The sequence below is a fragment of the Leopardus geoffroyi genome, chromosome A3 (assembly GCF_018350155.1).
Source record: "Leopardus geoffroyi isolate Oge1 chromosome A3, O.geoffroyi_Oge1_pat1.0, whole genome shotgun sequence".
Classification (NCBI taxonomy): Eukaryota; Metazoa; Chordata; class Mammalia; order Carnivora; family Felidae; genus Leopardus; species Leopardus geoffroyi.
The window spans coordinates 27,558,588-27,579,820 of NC_059336.1; the positions used below are offsets into that span (position 1 = coordinate 27,558,588).

At 50.2% G+C, this 21,233-nt stretch overlaps 1 protein-coding gene and 1 long non-coding RNA gene across 2 annotated transcripts; one reads left to right on the forward strand and one right to left on the reverse strand.

Annotated features, from left to right (window-relative positions):
- Positions 1–1,840: 1,840 nt before the first annotated feature.
- Positions 1,841–11,787, reverse strand: LOC123580360. Its single transcript, XR_006703268.1, has 3 exons — positions 11,391–11,787; positions 6,672–6,970; positions 1,841–2,643 (listed from the first exon to the last, which is right to left on the reverse strand). It is a non-coding gene; the product is annotated as an uncharacterized LOC123580360 (long non-coding RNA).
- Positions 11,788–11,976: 189 nt separating this feature from the next.
- On the forward strand, positions 11,977–15,318 carry SOX12 (SRY-box transcription factor 12). The gene has a single exon (XM_045445000.1). The coding sequence runs from the start codon at positions 12,464–12,466 to the stop codon at positions 13,406–13,408; it is 945 nt and encodes a 314-aa protein (XP_045300956.1). The 5' UTR covers positions 11,977–12,463; the 3' UTR covers positions 13,409–15,318.
- Positions 15,319–21,233: the final 5,915 nt, after the last annotated feature.

Genomic DNA, 21,233 nt, shown 5'->3' on the forward strand with positions numbered 1-21,233 from the left:
GGGATAGAGGGAGGGAGAGAGAGAGAGAGAGAGAGAGGGAGAAAATCTCAAGCAGGCTCCGCACCATCAGGTCAGAGCCCAACTCAGGGCTCGAACTCACAAAACCCTGAGATCATGACCTTAGCAGAAACCGAGAGTCTGATGCTTAGCCGACTGAGCCACCCAGGTGCCTTCAGTCCTGTAATTCTAATTCGAACCTGGCCTTCCAGGCTTTTCTGAAAGTATATTCATCAAGAAGGAGAATTAAACATATTTCATTCAGCACGTTATACTGATGTGTAACTTCTAACTAGAGACATATAGACCTCCAATTACACTCTTGTCCCGGGCCTCACAATTGCCCCTGTTTGGTTTTGTCATTTCTTAGCTCAGACAAGCCACATAACCTCTCTGGGCCTGTTTCCCTACCAGAAAAATGGGTTTAATGATAACTGTCTCATCAGGGCTGGTGAGAAAATGAAATGAAACGATTCATGCAAAGGATCTGGCAGAATGCCAGACCCTCAGCAAACAGTAGCTACCATCCCTGTTTTTTTTGTTGTTGTTGTTGTTGTTGTTTGTTTTCATTTTTCTTCCTTTTTTGCCTGCTGGCTATCATCTCCAGTGATTTTTCTATATGACATCCAAACTGATCTCTTTTGTAGGATTTCCACACTGCTCCTCCCGCCTCCCTCCTTACCCAACAATGACAACCGCCCTATTCTCTCCACTTAGATCCCACCCCTCTTCAATGGTGAAAACAGCTACTGGTGATTGCACATTTATTATGTTTCAGGCATTGTTTTAAGAACTTGACATGCATTATCTTAACTCAGTTCTGACACCAACTCAATGAAGTATTATTACTCCCCAAACACAAAGACACCGGGATCCGGAGAGTTTGAAGCACTGGCAGCTGGCAAGTGACAGAGCTCGCGGGAATGTGAACCCAGGGCGTCTTACTGCAGAGTCAGGTCTTCCAAATATCCAGAGCCAGGAGCCTGTAAGCCGCCCCCTCCCTCCGCCAGCGCCCCGGCGACCCCACTCTCCTTCAAGCCCCCATTCCTAAGGCCATCATTCCCCCTCAGTTCTCGGGGTCTGACTGTGGAATTTCAGCCCAGTAGGGCGGGCACTTTGTCTCACGCCACGTTGCCCACATCATGGATCCTCCTCCCTCCGTCTCCCCTTTCTCTTCCTTCCTCCCTTCCTTTTCTTTCTCCCTCCCATTAAGTATTGAGGCCCGACTCTGTGCCGGGCTTTGTGCTCGTTCACATGCAAGATATTACCAATGGAAAAATCAGGGAGGGACGGTATTATATATCATTTTCCGCTTTCTTCTTTATGGCTGTTTGGCAGATTCCCCCCCCCCCCCGGTGAACACGCAGGCCAGGTTCCTCGAACCCAGTTCAAATGTTGCTTTGCAAGGTAGCTTTGGTCGGAGGGAGGCTCTGTCCCCTTAACTCCCATCCCCCACGCCTTCCTCTCCGGCCCTCAAATCCAGGCCGCCCTGCCCCCTCCGGAAGGGGGAGTTGGGGGTGAACGCCGAAATCTGAGTGGCTCTTTCAAGCCTCCGTTGCTGTAGAAACCAGCTGCACAGGCCTTGGCGGTCCATTACACCATCCTCCAGCGACGCAGCCAATGGGTTCCGAGCTCCATCCCAGGCGCCCCTGCCCCACAGCTGCCGGGCAGCCCACCAATGGGCAGGCCCCTTGGCTTAGAGTCCTGCCCTCGGCCCAGGGACACCACCAATGGGCTTCGACCCCGCTCTCCTTTTAGCTTCAATGTAGCAACAAGACTCTCGATTTAAAAAAAAAAAAAAAAAAGGGAATTCTCTAAATTAGAAGAAACTAGTAGTAACGCCTTTTGTCAGTTGCAGCCTGAATGATCTTTGGCTGGTATTTTATTTAAGGAGAACAAAATTGTTCCAATTACACAACAATATAAGTCGTTCTGTACTAAACAATTTTAGGCAAGCAAAATGCAAGCATTGGGGTTGATATCTGCTCTATGTGGATTTCTTTCATTACAGGTATTTTCATCGAAGTTAAAATGATCAAGGAACCAGTCGTCTTTCCTTGTTTGTATTACAACTACATACAAATTAACGACGCTGCATTTTTGATGCTGAGTTCATAAGACATTGACCTAAGTAATTGGTAGCCAACTTTTATTGATCAATTTAACTCCTGGATTCAAAACATATTAAAACTGTAGGATAAATGAATATTTATTTTAATCCATTGAGGAAATTCCATTTTCAAGGTAGGCAGTGTAATGGCTTTGACACTCCAAAGTGTAAATAAACTAAATAAAGCCTTGTGCCATGTTTTTAAAAATAAACCTTATGTTTTAGAACACTTTTACATTTATAGAAAAATTGTGAAGATAATACAAAATTCTTTATCCCCCACCCACCTTCTCTCCTCTATTATTAACATATTATATTAACATGATAGATTTGGTAAATAATGATACACTGTTAGTAACTAAAGTTCATAGTTTATTCAAATTTCCTTAGTTTTTACCTGATGTCTTTTTTCTATGCCAGGATCCCATCCAGGATGCCACTTAGCATTTATCTCACGACCCCTTAGGTTCCTCTGGGCTGTGGCAGTTTCTCAGACATCAACATGACTTATCACTGTTGGTGTTGACCTCGAACACCTGGATGAAGAGGAATTTGTCAGATTTCTCCACTGGAAAGTTACTTTCACCCTTTTTCATACTGTCCTCTTTGGAATGAAGTGACTATGCTCAGGCCACACGTAAGGGTGGGAGTATTTAGTGGCGCCTGGGTGGCTCAGTGGTTTAAGTGCCTGACTTGGGCTCAGGTCATGAGCTCACCATTCATGAGTTTGAGTCCCCCATTGAGCTCTCTGCTGTGGGTGCATAGCTTGCTTCTTCTGTCCCTCCCTCTGCATCTCCCCTGCTGGGGCTCTCTCTGTCAAACATAAACAAACATAAAAAAAAAAAAAAAAAGAGTAGAGTATATACATAGTTATTTGGAGTTTTTCTGCACTCAAGATTTGTCCTTTCTATTGATTTATTCAGTTATTTATTTATACCAGTATGGACTCATGGATATTTATTTCATACATTAGGTTATGATCCAATACTACTTAATTTTGTTGCTCAAATTGTTCCAGCTTTGGCCTTTGGGGGCTCTTTTAGTTAACTCCTGTGTCCCTTTGACATATCCCGCGTCTTTGTGTGTCTTTCCTTCATACTGTTATTGTTTTGGGGCACTTATCTTCGCCCCAGGCTTATCTTGCATATTTCCTGCCCCAGTCCTAGAATCAGCTGTTTCTCAAAAGGCCCGATTCCTCCCATTGGAGAATGATATTAGAAACCAAGACTGGGACGCTAAGGGTGCTCATTGCTACTGAAGTGTCATTTCTTTGAAGCCTTTTCAACTAACAGAACAAAGAAGTATATGTGTATATGCTAACTTGTGTGTGTACACACATCTATAAATATTTCTGCATGTAACCATCTGTATCTGTAGTAAGCTAAACATGAATTCCTATTTCTATTTCCAATTCTAATCCGTTACCACGAGTCATTATAGCCTTCTCTCCTTGTCTATCTGTACATTCCCACTCCAACAATGAGAGACCTGGCTCCCACTCTCCAGCATCCATTTACCTAATTGTTCATTTCCAGTATACATATACAGCAGTATCAGCATTGTTAACCCATAGCCCTGTGGGAAACTTTATCAACTAGAGGACAGTACTTCGTTACTCTTTAGTTTTACAGGATCCACTCATTTCTAAAGTTACTTAAGTCGGCACCCTTTCCCCACCCTCTTCAGTGGGGTTGCTTCATACATTTCTTTTTTTTTTTTTTTTTAATTTTTTTTTTTAACGTTTATTTATTTTTGAGACAGAGAGAGACAGAGCATGAACAGGGGAGGGGCAGAGAGAGAGGGAGACACAGAATCCGAAGCAAGCTCCAGGCTCTGAGCCGTCAGCGCCCAGAGCCCGACGCGGGGCTCAAACTCACGGACCGCGAGATCGTGACCTGAGCTGAAGTCAGACGCTTAACTGACTGAGCCACCCAGGCGCCCCGCTTCATACATTTCTAATACAATTCGACTATTTTGTCGAATTCTTCATTCCATCTTGAGATTCTCCAGATGTTTAAAATGATTTTTTAATATTCTCATGCATTAGGATTTAAGTCTTCTGTGCTTCACCTAGTCAACCTTCTCTCCCTCAAACCCCGACAACCATAGATCTTTTTACTATCTTTATAGTTTTGCCTTTTGTATCTTTTTGTTGCTTTTGTTATAGCTACCATTTACTGAGCCTTTTATCACGTCCCATGTCCTAACCTATTATACTCTCCCATTTTGCAGATGAGAAAATCGAAACAAAGGAGTTGAAATAACATCCCAAAGATTAATAATATTGAACAAATTTTCATTTCAAACCCTGGACACTTTGATTGTTTAAAACCCCAGTATCTGCCTGCTTGACTTCTAACTCATCGAAGGGGAGTCCCCTACATTTAGCCAATGAGATGAGGATAACCTGCTTCCCAGTTTACCCAGTTTATTTCTGTTGTTCCAGCATAATTATTAACAGTGTCCCTTTCATCATAAATAATATGGTCACCCCCAAAATAAAAAGTCTGATGAATTTCAGAGTCAGGTTGTGGGGGTAAAGATTATACTCCAGGAGATGTGGGGATTTACCAGTGGTGTGTGATTTCAGAGTCACCAGGTGGGACCCACTACCCAGATAAAATCCCCTCCCCATTCAGTCACCTTCCCTTCCTTCTCCAATATGATTATTTCCCATTCCATCAGTCATGCTGGTGCTGTTAAAATGACTCTCCCGCTGTCCTCTTCTCTCCGTAAACCTGTCCCCAGTTCTGGTCTCTCCTTTCTGCCTTCTGAATCTCCTTTCTGAATCTCACACTACATCTCATGGATTGACCATCCAGTATTCCAGCAGGATTTTTAAAACTTGGGAATTTCACAGACAAGTTTAAAAAAACAAAAACAAAACAAAACCTAAACAAAACAAAACAAAACCAAACTCAAAACACACATTTGAAAATTGGGGGATAGGCAAAAGATGGCCCATTTTTAATTTTGCTAAAATGGGAAAAACTGGGTCCCCTGGGTGGCTCAGTTGGTTAAGTGTCCAACTCTTGATTTCAGCTCAAGTCATGAGGTCACCGTTCCTGAGATCAAACCCCGCATCGGGCTCTCCACTGTCAGCGCAGAGCTGGCTTTGGACCCTCGGTCTCCCTCTCTCTCAGCCCTTCCCCCGCTCACGCTCTCACTCAAAAATAAACATTTAAAATAAATAATAAAATAAATAAAATAAAATGAGAAAAACCTCCAACTTCTATATTAGTCTTATCTATTGGAAATATAATGCAAGCCTTAAGTGTAATTTAAAATTTTCCAAGGGCGCCTGGGTGGCTCAGTTGGCTAAGCAACCAACTTTAGCTCAGGTCATGATCTCACAGTTTGTGGGTTCGACCCCACATCAGACTCTGTGCTGACAACTCACAGCCTGGAGCCTGCCTTAGATTCTGTGTCTCCGTCTCTCTCTGCCCCTCCCCTGCTTGTGCTCTGTCTCTCTTTCTCTCTCAAAAATAAATAAACATTTTTTTTTTTTAATTTTCCAGAAGCCACATTTAAAAAAGGTTAAAAAAAGGGGGTTCCTGAGTGGCTCAGTGGGTTGAGTGTCAGACTCTTGATTTTGACTCTGGTTATGATCTCACAGTCGTGATACTGAGCCTCTGACCTGGGTGTGGAACCTGCTTAAGATTCTCTCTCTCCCTATTCCTTTTCCCCTCTCCCCTACTTGCATTCTCTCAAAAAAAAAGAAATTAAAAAATTAATTAATGAAAAATAAATGAATACATAAATAAATAAAATGGTAAAAAAAGGTGAAATTAATCGTAACATATTTTATTTAACTAATACATACAAAATATTATAATCTCAACACAAAATGAAGAGAAAAATGTTAATGCAATATTTTACATTTTTTATGCGGTCTTTGAAAACCAGTGAAAATTTTGCACTATAGCACATTTTGATTTGCACTACCCGTTTTTTTTTAATGTTTTACTTATTCTCGAGACAGACAGAGACAGAGCATGAGCAGGGGAAGGAGCAGAGAGAGAAGGAGACACAGAATGCGAAGCAGGCTCCAGGCTCTGAGCTGTCAGCACAGAGCCGGACGTGGGGCTCGAACTCACAAACTGTGAGATCATGACCTGAGCCGAAGTCGGACACTTAACTGACTGAGCCACCCAGGTGCCCCTGCACCAGCCATTTTTAAGTGATCAAGAGCCCCATGTGCAGTTCTATACTATTATTTGGTAAAAGAAAGAGACATGGCACACACTCAAACACACACACACACTCACACTCACCATCATAATCTCTGAATTAAAAAAAAAATTTTTTTTTACATTTATTTATTTTTGAGAGACAGAGCACAAGTGGGGGAGGGGCAGAGAGAGAAGGAGACACAGAATCCGAAGCAGGCTCCAGGCTCTGAGCTGTCAGCACAGAGCCCGACGTGGGGCTTGAACTTACAAACCCACAAGCCGTGAGATCATGACCTGAGCCGAAGTCGGATGCTTAACTGACTGAGCCACCCAGGCATGCCTTTAATCTCTGAATTTTTAAAGACAGTCAGGTAAATCAAAAAGCGAATTACCTTGTTCTTACTGTCTTCTCTCTTCGTTAGGAACATCCTTGATGATCATGCCAGTTCACACACTGATGTTTTGGAGCAAGATAGAGTTGGGGTGCGTGGAGTTGCATGATGGTGTCTGGGTTGGCTCCTTCCTCCCTTATTTGAACAGATATTCAGAGTCTCTGTTGTGTCAAGATCTGCTAGGTGCTGGGGACACAATGGTGCGAGTGGAAATTCGGCAGGTCTTCTGATCTCATGGAGCTTCTGCTCTGCCGTAGCGTTCCAAGTGGGGCTGTGCAGGCAACGAGAGGGTGTGTCGTCTGCAGAGAATTTAAAAACAATAATAAAACGGATTGAAAGTCAGCCTGCCTTTTATTATCTCCTCCATGGGCCCACCCTTCTAAACCTTGTCAGTGGTAAAATACTCCTCCCCGAAGATCAATTTGTTGGTCTAACTTGAGTCTTAATAATATATTTGTAAGCTTCAAATCAGCCTACTTTAATTACTTGTGCACTAATAAACATTATATTCTACAAGGAAGTTAATTCAGAGCACTATCCGTTCAGTCAGCCCCTAACGCATGCCGAGTCAGATGCAGCTACACATGTTAGTTTTGAAAATAAGCTCGTAACAGTACAGAATTATTCCAGCTAGCTTCCTGAGCACTTGTGTCTGCAGCCCTTTTGGTACAACATATGTCTCTGTTTAAACAATAGATTCAAAATAAACAATGATAGCACAGTGATTATGAAGCTTGAGCTGCTTCAATTCTGTCATCCTATGTGACCACTTGAAGCTTTTGTATTTAAGCTGAAACAGGGAAACAAAGAGTGAATCGTTGTGTGGTAACTGCAGATTTTATTATTTAGTAAAAGTATATTATTATGCTATATTATATTACATTACATTATAATTTTCCTTTGGTAAAATTATGTGGGGTTTTTTTGGTGGCATTTTTTGAGTAGGCTCCTTGCCCAACGTGGGGCTTAAACTCACGACCGTTGAGATCAAGAGTCTCATGCTCTGCTGACTGAGCCAGCCAGGTGCCCCTGGTAAAATTATGTTTTACCAAACTTGAATAATATATTGAATCTTAAAATTGAATCTTTAAAAAAAAAAATTTTTTTTTAAGTAGGCTCCATGCCCAATATGGAGCCCAACACAGGGCTTGAACTCACGACCCTGAGATCAAGACCTGAGCTGAGATCAAGAGTCGGATGCCTAACTGACTGAGCCACCCAGGTGCCCCTGATTGTTATTTTTAAAGCATTTTCGTGTTTTTAAACTGTAACGTAACGTAATCATTATTGCAATAGACGACTATGTAGGTGTGTTCTTTATTTTCTTTTATTTTTCAAAGAAATATATTAATGTAACTGAAAACTATTGATTCAATACTCTTTTCCCTTTTTTGTATTGTCATGTTTATTTTTGCTGACATGCTTACATATAAAAAGTTCAAAGAATATTTTCACCATCTACATTTCTTTTCTGGCCATTATCATTAATATTATTTATTATATTTTATAACTGTTGTTGAAAATACTGCCATTTAGAGGATATAGGTGTTAAAAAGTTTTCTATCCCAAGTGCCACATGGGCCAGGTAGGCCACTGGTACACTGAAGGCAAGGGACATGGGGCTAGGAGGGCTACAAGGAGGGAGACAGAGGTAGGAGTGCTGGAAGGGTGAGGGAACGGACTTCTCAACACCCTGTGTGGGGAGGCAGCCCAGCTTGTTCCACAAAGGGAGGAGGGCCAGTGTGGCTGGAAACTGGCTCAGGACAAAGAAAGTAAGAGAGGAGGTCAAATTGGTGAGGAGGGGTCAGACCAAGCCTGCTGGGCCAATAAAAGCCTGGTGTTCATCTTGAGAGTAATGAAGAAACCAGTGAAGGTTTTTAAAAAGGGAAGATACACAATCAGATTTGTGAGTAAAACATACCATTGCTCTGGCTTCAGGAAAGAGAACGAAATGGAAGGAGACCTGGTGGGTGCAGGGACCAGAAAGGAGGCTGGACAGATGCCCGATGAGAGGTGATGGTGGCCTGGACCATTGGGTAGTGGTGGTCAGCATCTCTCCAAGAAACTCACTGTCTTCCTACTGCAGTCTACACTGAACAGCTCAGTGGTGAGCCCAGCCTTGAACACCCGTGGCCTACAAGATTTAGACTCTGGGGCACCCATTAGAAAGGACTCAAGGTAGTCTGTATGCACTGATAACCGCTGCATCTCAGCAGCAGATCTGAGTTTTAGGTTTTCTTTTTCAGAATTCTACTTTCTTCTCTGGGCTCCTGTAGGAATTTGAGTGTATTCTTGGTAGAACACTGACTTTGATTCACTCAATAAATATTTAATCAGTACTTATGATGTGCTAGGCACCCTCCTAGGGATAGAGCCATAAAACAAAACAGACAAAAATCTCTGCCCTCGTGGATCTTACATTTTAGTGGAGGGAAGATGGGCAAAAACCGAGTGAACAAATAAAATAATTCCAGAAGGTGGTAAGTGCCATAGAGCAAACGGAAATCATGATGAGAGAGAATAATGCAAGCAAACATTAAGATGCTTGATAATACCAAACTTTGGACAAGATGTGGATGAAAAGAATCTCTTCTCTGCTCCTAGTGAAAAAGTAAATTGGTGCAAGTTGGCAGTTTTACAACATTACCTTGTAAAAGTTAGCATTCACACGTCCTCAGATGTAGCCATCACACTTTCCATGATATATACTCTGGAGACCCTGCACTTGAACTCCAGAGACACATCTAGGATTAACAGTAACACTCCTTTATAAGAGCAAAAACCTGGCAATAATCCAACTGGCCATGGACAGGACAACAGATAGGAAAGTTGTAGCATATCCCCACAGTGGAAAATGAACCAACCCCATATGGGTGCAATACTTTAGGTGAACCTTAGCACTATAATACTGAATGAGAAAGTAAATACCAGGATATGTAACAGCATGATACCTTTTTGACAAAGCTAGAGGCAAGAGAATACATTAAGAGCCGTATTTTCTTTTTCTTTTTTTTTTTTATTTTTTTTTTAACGTTTATTTATTTTTGAGACAGAGAGAGACAGAGCATGAATGGGGGAGGGACAGAGAGAGAGGGAGACACAGAATCGGAAGCAGACTCCAGGCTCTGAGCCATCAGCGCAGAGCCTGACGCGGGGCTCGAACCCACAGACCGAGAGATCGTGACCTGAGCCGAAGTCGGACGCTTAACCGACTGAGCCACCCAGGCGCCCCAAGAGCCATATTTTCAAAAGTAAGAGGAAGGAGACATTGCATCCCTCACACATGCTGGTAGGAATATAAAATGGTGCAGCAAATCCATTGAGACAGAGGTGGAGATATGGAAAACAAGCACAGAATTTCCTTGGGGGTTGATGAAAATATTCTAAAATTGATTGCAGTGCACTGCACACTTTTTTTTTTTTTTTTTTTTTTAATGTTTCTTTGAGAGAGAGCATGAGCACGGGGTGGGCAGAGAGAAAGAGAGAAGCGGGCTCCGTGCTGTCAGTGCAGCGTCCTACCCAGGGCTGGACCTCAGGAGCCCGGAGGTCAGGACCTGAGCCAAAATCAAGTCAGTAGCTTAACTAACTGTGCCCCCCCCCCAAGTGCCCGGATGCCCTTTTTGAAATAAACCCATCCCCACCTCGACAATTTAAAAAAAATTATGTTGGTGTCTCTACGTTGTTGGTGCCCAGAGTCCCAGATAACTAATATTTATTGAGCATTTACTAGGTGTCAGATTTGTTCACAGCCAGTATCCCCATTTAACTTGTAAAACAACCATATGAGGGAGAAATGGTTTTTTCCCCCATTTCAAGGACAAGGAGGAGGAATCGGGATATGAATACTGTAATTCTGACTCCATGGAGGATGGAACAGGCCAGGCTCCAGTTCTGAAGGTTCAAACTCAGGGAAGCTCCGAATCTCAGCGTCCAGTAAATCCGAGGAAGGACCATTTGGTCGGGAGCGCGGCCTTCTCCTTCCGAGCGCCTTGTGCCTTTAAGAATCGCCCCCTCCCGCTGGCCACACGCTCCCATTTCCCTCCCGGGCACCCAGAGCATCACCCCGCCCCCCGCGTCTGCGGAGCCGCACCTCAGCCCTTCCTCCCTGCTCTACACCCTCCAACTGTGCTCTCTGCCCCAACCCGCCCAGTGGTGGGTGAGGTCTGTCGCCAGGCTCTCCACTCTCCGCCCCGGACAGTGCCCACTACGTCCCAGCAGAAAGACACTTTAGAGGACCTCGTCCCGACCCCTCCCAGCTCCTAGTCCTCAGGGGCGAGGCCTACGCGCCCCCTCCCATCGCCCAGGCCCATGGCGCCGTGAAGGTGACCTCCCCCGGGGGCAGCACAGGGCCCGCGGTTCCCGAGCCGGCTCACACGTGGTGAACTGGGAGCGCGCAGCCCCTCCCCGCCACGCGCCTAGAGCATGCGTCGCGGACACGCCCCTCGCGCTGGCTCCGCCCCCGTGCCCGCGCACGCTTCTCCAGACCCAGGAGGGGCGTCGCGCCCTTGTCCGCACCCGGCGGGTGGCTGTGTAGGTTGGGACCTGGGGATGGGACACTCTCGCATCCTCGAACCTCGCCTGAGGACTGTGAAAAATCAGTTAGTCAGCCCTGCTCAGGACCCTTGGCTGGTAGGCGAGATGATCCAGCGACTCGCCCCAGCGAGATGCGCTGAGCTGGGAAGAGAGGGAGGGACTGCGAGCCTAGGATTCGAGCCTTACTAGTCTGCGTGTCTTTCTTGTTCTGAATCCGGAAAATAGGCGTCCTATTCCTTTCTTTCTCAGGACTCTTGTGGGGCTTCAAACGAGGTTTAAAATAATATGAAAGCGCTTCGTTCATTGAGTTCAAAGCATTTGTCGAGCCTCTGTGTGGCTGGACCCTATGTGTAGTAGGCAGGGGCTACATCTCTGAAACGATGAGACTGTACTCTTGAGCTTTCCCGAGCCTGAGTGCCCCCACATTCGGTCCTGGGACCGTGCAGAAAGACGCTCCTGAAAGAGGAGGGGGCGGATGTCCCACCTGGCGGCAGGTGTCACAGAATAAGCTAAAATTTCAAAGGCAACGTGGGGCGGGAGCTTTCGGAGGCAGATGGGAAGCACGCTCCGCGTTCCCCCACCCTCCTCCCAGTCCCCAGCCTAAGAAAAGAAACCAACCTCATCCGACACCCTCCAACCCAGCGAGACCGCCCAGCCCCGCAGCCCGAGCTCCGCCCCGCCCCGGCAGCCAGCGATTGGGAGATGCAAATACCAGCTTCTCTGCCCAGCAACGGGTGACGCGCCGCCTGAGCGCGAGGCGTGGCCCGGCCGCAGCCCAAGCGGGCACCTCGGTGTTTACACGGGGCGGCCCCGCGCGCGCCGCAGCGGCCCGCAGACGGCGAGGGGGAGGGGTGGCGCGCGCGCCGGCGGGGCCGCGCGGGGAGAAAGACACTGGAAGGCGGCGGGGCGGGGAGCGGCGCGCGCGGGCCGCGGCGGAGCAGGAGACTGAGAGGAGAGCCCGCGGGGGCCGGAGGGTGCGATTCCTCCGCCCCCGCAAAACAATGTGCAGCGTGCGGCTGGGCGCAACTTGCCGGAGGCGGCGGGGGCGCGCCGAGCCCGCCTGAGACCGCGCCGCTGACCTTCTCCCCCCGCCGTCCGTTGGGCCCGAGCGCCCAGCTCCTCGCTCCCCAGCTCGCGGGGGCCGGGCCGAGCTGCGGGGCGGGGCCGCCCCTCCGTCGCTGCTGCCTCCTCCCCCACCCCCAGCCGCGGAGGATGCGGACGGCCCCCGGCGGCGTCTAGCGGCCCCGGGCCCAGGCGCGATGGTGCAGCAGCGGGGCGCGAGGGCCAAGCGGGACGGCGGGCCGCCGCCCCCGGGGCCCGGGCCGGCCGAGGAGGGGGCGCGTGAGCCCGGCTGGTGCAAGACGCCGAGCGGCCACATTAAGAGACCGATGAACGCGTTCATGGTGTGGTCGCAGCACGAGCGGCGGAAGATCATGGACCAGTGGCCCGACATGCACAACGCCGAGATCTCCAAGCGCCTGGGCCGCCGCTGGCAGCTGCTGCAGGACTCGGAGAAGATCCCGTTTGTGCGGGAGGCGGAGCGGCTGCGCCTCAAGCACATGGCGGATTACCCGGACTACAAGTACCGGCCGCGCAAAAAGAGCAAGGGGGCGCCCGCCAAGGCGCGGCCCCGCCCCCCCGGCGGCGGTGGTGGCGGCAGCCGGCTCAAGCCCGGGCCGCAGCTGCCTGGCCGCGGGGGCCGCCGAGCAGCGGGCGGGCCTTTGGGGGGCAGCGCGGCGGCGCCCGAGGACGACGACGAGGACGACGACGAGGAGCTGCTGGAAGTACGCCTGGTCGAGACCCCAGGGAGGGAGCTGTGGAGGATGGTCCCAGCGGGGCGGGCTGCCCGGGGACCCGCGGAGCGCGCCCAAGGGCCGTCGGGCGAGGGGGCGGCTGTCACCGCCGCCTCCCCCACTCCGTCGGAGGACGAGGAGCCAGAGGAAGAGGAGGAGGAGGCGGCGGCGGTGGAGGAAGGCGAAGAGGAGACGGTGGCGTCGGGGGAGGAGCCGCTGGGCTTTCTGTCCAGACTGCCCCCCGGCCCCGCCGGCCTGGACTGCAGCGCCCTGGACCGCGACCCGGACCTGCCGCCCCCCTCGGGCACGTCGCATTTCGAGTTCCCGGACTACTGCACCCCCGAAGTTACCGAGATGATCGCGGGGGACTGGCGCCCGTCTAGCATCGCCGACCTGGTTTTCACCTACTGAGCCCACCGTCAGCGGGGCGCGCACGCCCCCAAACCAGCTGTTTACATACAGGAATCAGGTATTGGGGCCCCTCGGAGGCCGAGGCTGGCACCCCATCTCCCGCGCAGCCTCCCCCCTCCCAGACGTGCCCATCCCCCTCAAACCCAGACATGCCCCTCCCCCGCAGACACACCCCAAGGCAGCCCAACCCCCACTCTTTCCCTGACATCCAAGCCCCGCCCCGTCTTGCCCCCTCCCGCACAGCCACCAGCAGCCAGCCCCCCTCCGTTACACCTCCCGTCCACTCCTACAGACCTGCACCCCTCCCCCCACCTCGCACACGCCCCTCCTCGTGGCCGGAGGACACGCCCCTGCCCTTGCTCCCGATCCCTCCGCCTTCGCCCAGCCCGCCTCCTCTCTGGTTTAGGGGGGCGCTGCGGCTGGGCGGCACCGCGCGCTCCTCCCAAACCCCTTCGCTCCCCTCCCCCGAGCACTGGGGCCCGCCCCCTTCTCGCGCATGCTTAATGCTTCTTAGGAGGAGGGGGCCGGTCCCAGTTGAACCGCAAGCCTCTGTGGCCCGCTCCGGGAAGAAGTGGGGCGGGCATTGAGCGATCCTTAGAAATCTTTTGATCCGGGAGCCGCGGCTTCCTTTCAACCCGACGGGGCGTCTCTGCCTTAATGGGAGGAGCACTAGGAAAGGGGAGAAAGAGACTAGCTGGCCCGGAAGGGTTGGGTTTGGCGCTTGGAACTCTCCCTAAGTGGCATAACCCCTTTTCCTTGCGGGGTTACCCAGACTGACGTGCACCCTCCCGCCTGCTATACACACACCGCTAGACTGCCTCCACAGTCTACCTTGGCACCCAGAAACTTGCCTTTTCTTTCCCCCATCCGGGAATTGGGAATAGGGTCTTCATCTGGAACTGCACCACGAGAGGACCGCCCAAGAAAGCTCTGAACCAAGGCAATTATCAGTCTATTTGGGGAAAAGGGCCTTGCTGCTCTCCACCCCCATCCCAAGTGCCCCATCACGTTAAGGCACATTCCCAGCCTGGACTCCTCCCTTAAGCCCACCGCCCTTTTCTATCACTCAAGTCCTGTGCCCATAGTGACAGTATTCAGTGGGAGAAGCTGAGGCACGTTGGTACGGGGGCGGGGGTGTTGAGACTGAGGCATGAGAGCAGACGGAGTGACCAGAAGAGACCCACTTTTGAACAGCTGGCTTGAGACCATCGACTGGGCCAGTGACACCGAAGGGAGGGGCAGAGTAGTGGAGGTGTGCCGTTTGCGCCTGTTTTCCCGTGTGAAAAATCTGGATAGCGCTGCTGGCTGCTGTCGGAGGAGGTTGTGTCCGGTTCTAGGTGCCCTCGGGGACCCCTGCCCCAAATTCCCCCTCTTACTCCCCAACTGTCCGCTCAAGTCCCACCCCTCCGGCCTCCCCATACCCCCTTTTGCCCTCACTACCTGTATCTCACCGGCGTGTGTTCACCCTCCTGGGTGAGCACACACTCTCATTCACACACACAAATCTCAGGAACAAACGGTCCCAGAGTCCTCCTGGACCCCTGCCCAGGGTCTCTGCAGGTCTCTGCCCCACGCGTTCCCGTCGCTGACAAAGCCACCAGCTGCCTCCTTTAAGCTTGGTGCTCCGGCTCTGGGCCTTTCTCGCGCTCTCTCTCTCTCTGTCTTTCTCTTTCTCTCTTTCTCTCTCTCTCTCTCTCTTTTTTTTTTTTTTTTTAAGAAAAACAACAACAACAAAAAGACAATGAAAAAAACCCAGAAAACGTCATGTGAGTGAAGAGATGTCACTGTCTGTGGTCTTGGAGAACTAGTCTAGTAGCTGAGGGGAGGGGTCCCCCGATCTGGGGCACTGGCACCCACAGCAGGACTTCGCCAGTCTGATGCCAGGACTGAATAAAGTGTATTTGCCCCGACCTTGCCCTGTGGTTCTACATGTCTGTGCCTTTCCTCAACCCTCCCCCAGACAGTTTGCCAGATTGAAGGCCATGTGCAGGAAGAGCTGGGGGTCGCTGGGCAAGGCACCTGGCCCCTTTAGGCCTCTGTCTCCCTCTGTCTCAGGACTCCCTGGTCTTGATTAAGGGTGACACATTCATCCCCCACAGGGCCAGGCAGGTCATGTCCATGAGAGAGTCTGGGTAGACACTCCGTGGGGACAGCTGCTCTCCTCCCGCCAGTTGTGACCTTGTGGGAAGGCAACCCACGGTGGCCTGGTTTTTCAAGAGAAGGTAAAAATCTGGATGTTTCTGTGAACATCTCAACTACAAAATGAAAGCTGACTCCGTTATTTTTATTTATTTATTTTTATTTGTTTCATTTTTTGACGCAACTCTCTCTAAATCCTCGTGGACCAAATGAAACAAGTGTCGCAGGCATCCCTGGCCCAAGGGGGCCCGTTTGACCCTGCCCTTCATGAGAATTAAGAAGGGTCGGGCCACATCGTCTGGGCGCAAAAGCCCCAGCACCACCACCACTGAGCATCTGCGTGACCTTGAGCAAATTCACTTCACCCTGACTCTTCTCTCAATATGAATAACATGAAGATGATAACAGTACCTTCTTCAGGGTGAAATGAAGTTCGAGGTGAGCAGCATTTTACAAGGTGCCCCCTGAAGTATATTCCTCCATTGTCCAGAAGAGGAAACGGGGTCAGGGTGGCGCAGCAACCTGCAGGAGGGCCTGCAAGCGGCCAAGGTCAAAGTCAGGGCCCCGCATCTTGGTTCTCTGCCCTGGCGGAGTGTCGTGTCAGGGTGCTGCCTCTCCTTCCCTGTTTGAATCCACAGATGGCGTTAGGCTGTCAGCGCAGGGCCTGGGCTGGCGGGGTTGGTCCCAGAGCCGGCCCGTCATTGGCCTGCAGTGTAGATTTATTGAATGACTAAAAGAGAAGCAACAGAAGCCACAGCGATTCCTGTCCTTGAGATTCTTACCAGCGTGTTTTGGAAACCGAGGAAAGCCTTTTCAAACTCTGTCCCCCTCCCCACCGCCCCCCCCCCCCCTCCAGTGCCTCCACTGCCAGGTCCAGTGGATTCCTGAGGTTGGACAGAGCCTGTGTCCCCTGTAAGAACGAAGGCCAAGTGTGCAGACCTCATCGAGAGAGGGTATTTGGGGACTGGGGTACACATAGACACGTTCAAAGAGGACGATAGCAGGTTTGGGAGGTCTGGGTGTGTACAGAAGGGGGGTGTCTGTCTGGGGGAGGTGCAAGAATTCCAGTGCTTTGGCTCAGCCTCTGATTGAAAGCAAGATGGGGAAAAAAAAAAATCCCTCCAGGAAGAGTTGAGAAGGTGAGGAAGATAGAGATGGGTGTCACCCTTGACCCCCTTTTAAGGAGCACTTCCCTGGCTGTGAGGAATCTGGTCGGTGGATGGGCTCCAGCTGCCAAGATCCACTAGCCCTAGGGCAGCCCGTGTCTGGTGGCCCAGGGGGATCAGGTAGAAACGCCTGGCCATTCCTGTCCAGTGTGGGGACACGCTGACAGGCAGTACCTGCACCACCCACCCCTCCGGACACTCACCCAGGGCCCCTCCGGGATGGCCGAGGTTTTGCCAGGCCTGAAGCGCAGTTTGACCTCCCGTACCCAACCTTGCTTCCTCCCTCTTCTTTTCACAGGTGTTTATATCCCTAATAAATCTCTTGCACCCCAGTCTCCCGTCTCAGTGTCTGCTTTGGGGGAAACTCAATCTGCAACGAAGGGTGCCAGGGGCTGGACAGCGGGACTTGGGCCACTGGCCCTATAACCACAGCTGGGCACTTCGGCTGGCTCCGTCCCCCGGAGGGGTTCCTTCCCTTCGCCAAACGCACCGGCAGCCCCAAGCTCAAGGCTGCACCCTTTCCAGCTGGGATCAATTAGAAACTGCAGTCTCAGCCTACCAGTCACCCTGGATCTTTCCCCTAGTGAAAGCTGGAAACAGGGAGGTTGTCTGTCTTTTTGCCCTTGGGAATGTGGGGGCGGGTCAAGCGCCTGGCGGGGGTGGGGGTGGGGGGGTGGGGGGGGGTGGGGATAGTCCTAGATCTCTGTGGGACCTTGGGCAGGGCTCCTTTGCAGGCCTTAGTTCCCAGACACAAAGTTGGGGAGGGGCCCGCTTATTGTTACGGGAGACCATTTATTGTTATGTTATCTGGGTCTTTCCATTTCAGAAGGAAATGGATTCTGACCTGTAAGAGGTGGGGAGAGACTTGCTTATGCGGACTCTGGAGACACCTAGAGGCTGGAAGGAGTAAGAAGCATTTGAGGGTGAGGGGCGGGGTGTGTCCCCCTCCAGTCTCACTCTGTTCACGCGGTCATTGACTCATCTCTGTGGGGTCCCAGGCCTGGGCTATTTGCACCATCTTGGTTCCAAGGTTTTAAAAACACCTGTATGTTGATGGGTTAGTTATCTATTGCTGGGTAACAAAGTGCCACAAACAGCCTAAAACAACATGCATTTATTGTTTGAGTCTCTGTGGGCCAGGCAAGGCTTACCCGGGCTCTCTGCTCAGAATCTCACAGGGCTGCGTCAAGGTGTTGGCTGGGGCTGCATTCCTTTACGGAACTCAGCGTCTGCTTCCAGATTCACCTGGTGGTGGGCAGAGTTCAGTTCCCTGGGGTCAAAGTCCCTGTGTTCTTCTGGGCTGTCAGCTGGTGCCATTATTGTAAGGGCCACTCACAGTTTCTGTCTTCCCAGGTGCTCTCACAGAGTGGCACCTTATTTTGCCAAGGACAGCGAAGAGAATCTTCTTGCAGCTTCTAGTTGCTTGGTCCAGGGAAGGATCTTATTCATTCATTCATTCATTCACTCATTCACTCATTCATGTTTAAAGTAATTTCTGCATCCAACATGGGGCTGGAACTCATGACCTCACGCCCCCAAAATCAAGAGTCATATGCTCTACCGACTGAATCAGCCAGACATTCCAGGAAAGGCTCTCTTTTATTTTTATTTATGTAGTTACTTATTTTAATTTTAAGGGAAGGCTCTCTTTTAAAGGGCTCGCTTGAGGGGCGCCTGGGTGGTTCAGTTGGTTGGGCATCGACTTTGGCTCAGGTCATCTCACGGTTCATGAGTTTGAGCCTCTCTCTCTCTCTCTCTCTTTCTCTCTCTCTCTGCCCCACCCCTGCTCACACTTTGTGTCTCTCAAAAATAAATAAACATTAAAAAAATAAACAAATGACTCACTTGATTAGATTGGGCCCACCCAGGAAAATCTCTCTTTTGATGAATTAAAAATCAACTAATTGGGGACCTCACTTCTGCAAAATCCCTTCCCCTTTGTCACATAATGTAACCTAATCGCCTAAATGACATCCATCGTGCTCCCTGGTCTCACCCATACAGAGAGGAACTGGTTTTGTTGGGCATCCACACCAGCAGGTGGGAATCTTGAGGCTATCTTGGAATTCTACTTACCATAGCTGTGGATTCTCAAGCCCGAATCTCCATCCTGCTGCTGCCAGACTCTTATGTCTAGCTGCCTTCTTATCATCTCCACCGGGGTATTTAATTGGCACCTCAAACTTGGCATAGCTAAACATGAATTCTGGTTTCCATGGTCCTCCCAAGCCTGCTCTGCACCCACATCTTTGTTGGCTAAAAGACTAAAAGGCCAACAATCTCTTGGTGATCCTTGGCTCCTCTTTTCCCCCATAGCTTCATATCCCTCATCCCTGTTGACTACACTTCCAAAGTGTGTCCTGTGTCCTATCACTTCTCACCTTTTCTAAAAATTTTTTTTTTCAACGTTTATTTATTTTTGGGACAGAGAGAGACAGAGCATGAACGGGGGAGGGGCAGAGAGAGAGGGAGACACAGAATCAGAAACAGGCTCCAGGCTCTGAGCCATCAGCCCAGAGCCCGACGCGGGGCTCGAACTCACGGACCGCGAGATCGTGACCTGGCTGAAGTCGGACGCTTAATCGACTGCGCCACCCAGGCGCCCCAACTTCTCACCTTTTCAATGGCCACCCTCATGATCCCCGCCCCCCGCCCCATCCTTGCTTTCTCCTTTGCCTCAATCACGGTCTTGCCTCAATCACTCATTCGCTCACCCATTCAACAAACATTTATTACGGGTCTGCTTTTACCAGGCTCTGTGCTGGGTGTACAAAGGTGAAAAAAAACAGACATGGTCTGTCCTTACTGAACTCACAGTCCTGAGGAGGAGAAAGACGCATAAACAGAGGGCTGGAAATGCATTGTTGGAGATGGACAGTGGGGCTGGCGCCGGGGGGGGGGGGGGGGGGGGCGGGGGGCGGTGGTGGTGGCAGGGAACACAGGAGGCACTTAATCCAGACATGGAGCAGGGCACGTCAGGTCACTTCACGGAGAAGGCGATGCTTAAGCTGTAACTGACCCCTCAGTACGTTGTTGCCATTTTAGAACATGGCTACAAGTTCTTTGACATTCCTTCCATAAATTTCCTGCCTCTTGAGTCTGGACTGGCCTTCGTGATCCACTTGTTAACCAATAAGATGTAGCAGAAAGACGCTGTAGCTTTCTACACTGAACCACCACCTAAGAAGTCCAACACCCCTAAGGTCGTCATGCAGTGAAGAAGCCCAAAACCTATGGAGAGACTCCATGCAGGTGCTCCAGGTGACAAGGGCACCTGCCCAGGTGCCAGACGAGTGAAGAAGCCTCCAGGTGATTCTAGCCCATAGTCATTTAAGTCACTCCCAGCTGAAGCAGCGTCTTCCCAGCTGAGGCCCAGCCACCACGGAGCAGAGACAAGCCATCCCCTCTTACCTTGCCTAAATTCCTGACCCTCAGAGTCCATGGACATAATGGAAGGGTGGTTACTCACACTACTAAGTTTCGGGGGCAGTTTGTATGTAGCCATTATAACTAGAACAATAAGATTCAGCAGATTCAGGTGAAGGAAAAAGCTTTCTAGACACCAGCAACCGCAAGGGGAAAGGCTCCGCAAAAGAAGATGGCATATGGAAGGGAGTTGGCTGTGGCTGGCTGGAGGGGGTGGTGGGGAGACAGGAGACAGACAGACTGACAAGAGCAGGAAGGGCCTTGAGGGCACTGAGACTTTGTCTCCACACTGCAGCCCGAGGGGTCTTTGGAAAACAAATGGGACCACCACTGAAAACCATTCAGTGACTCCCCATTACCCTCAGGATCAAGTCTAAGATTCTTGGCCTGGCATTCAAGGCCTTTCACAGTTGACTTCCTTATTGTTTTATAGACTCTTCTTCAGCTATCAGCTCTACTCTAAAACTCTGCCTCAGCCAGGCCAGGTCACTCCCCACGACGATGCCCTCCTATGCCATTTGTCTTTGCTCTTGTTGAGAAAGCGGAGGGAATTTGGGCTAATCATCTTGCCTTTTGAGGCCTTCGTTTCCCTATCTATTCAGTTAGGGGGTTGGAGCAGAAGTGTCTAAGAGCACATCCAGTCTGGCGTTCAGGGAGACTCTGAAAAGGAGGGGGGAAAGCTGCTTGCAACCCAAACCTGCCTGTCTAGCTTCTTTTAGGTTGCCTAGCAATGGATGCCAACCGTCTCCCCCATTCTAGAAGGTTTCTTAGCAACCCAGTTTCTCACCCTCGGTTGTTTTCAAGGTTTCCTGTTAACTAAATGAATGCTAAGTTCTGCTTTTCCTCCTCCAAGAAATTCTGCGGCCAAGGATCTCTTTGGAGACCTGGGTCTCATTGGCCAGAACTAATCACATGGCTTTGTCTAACTTCAAGGGAACTGGGAAATATATGTGAAGCACGTGGAAATTTGGTGAGCAGTCCATGTCCCTACGACAGTTTTAAATAAAACCTCTTTGACAAGGTGACATATGAGCAGAGATCTGAATAAAGCCAGAAGCTAGTCATGCAGATATCTGGAGAAAGATCAGTCAAGG

Coding starts and splice junctions, on each gene's coding strand:
- SOX12 (XM_045445000.1), top strand. CDS start 12,464: ATGGTGCAGCAGCGGGGCGCGAGGGCCAAGCGGGACGGCGGGCCGCCG.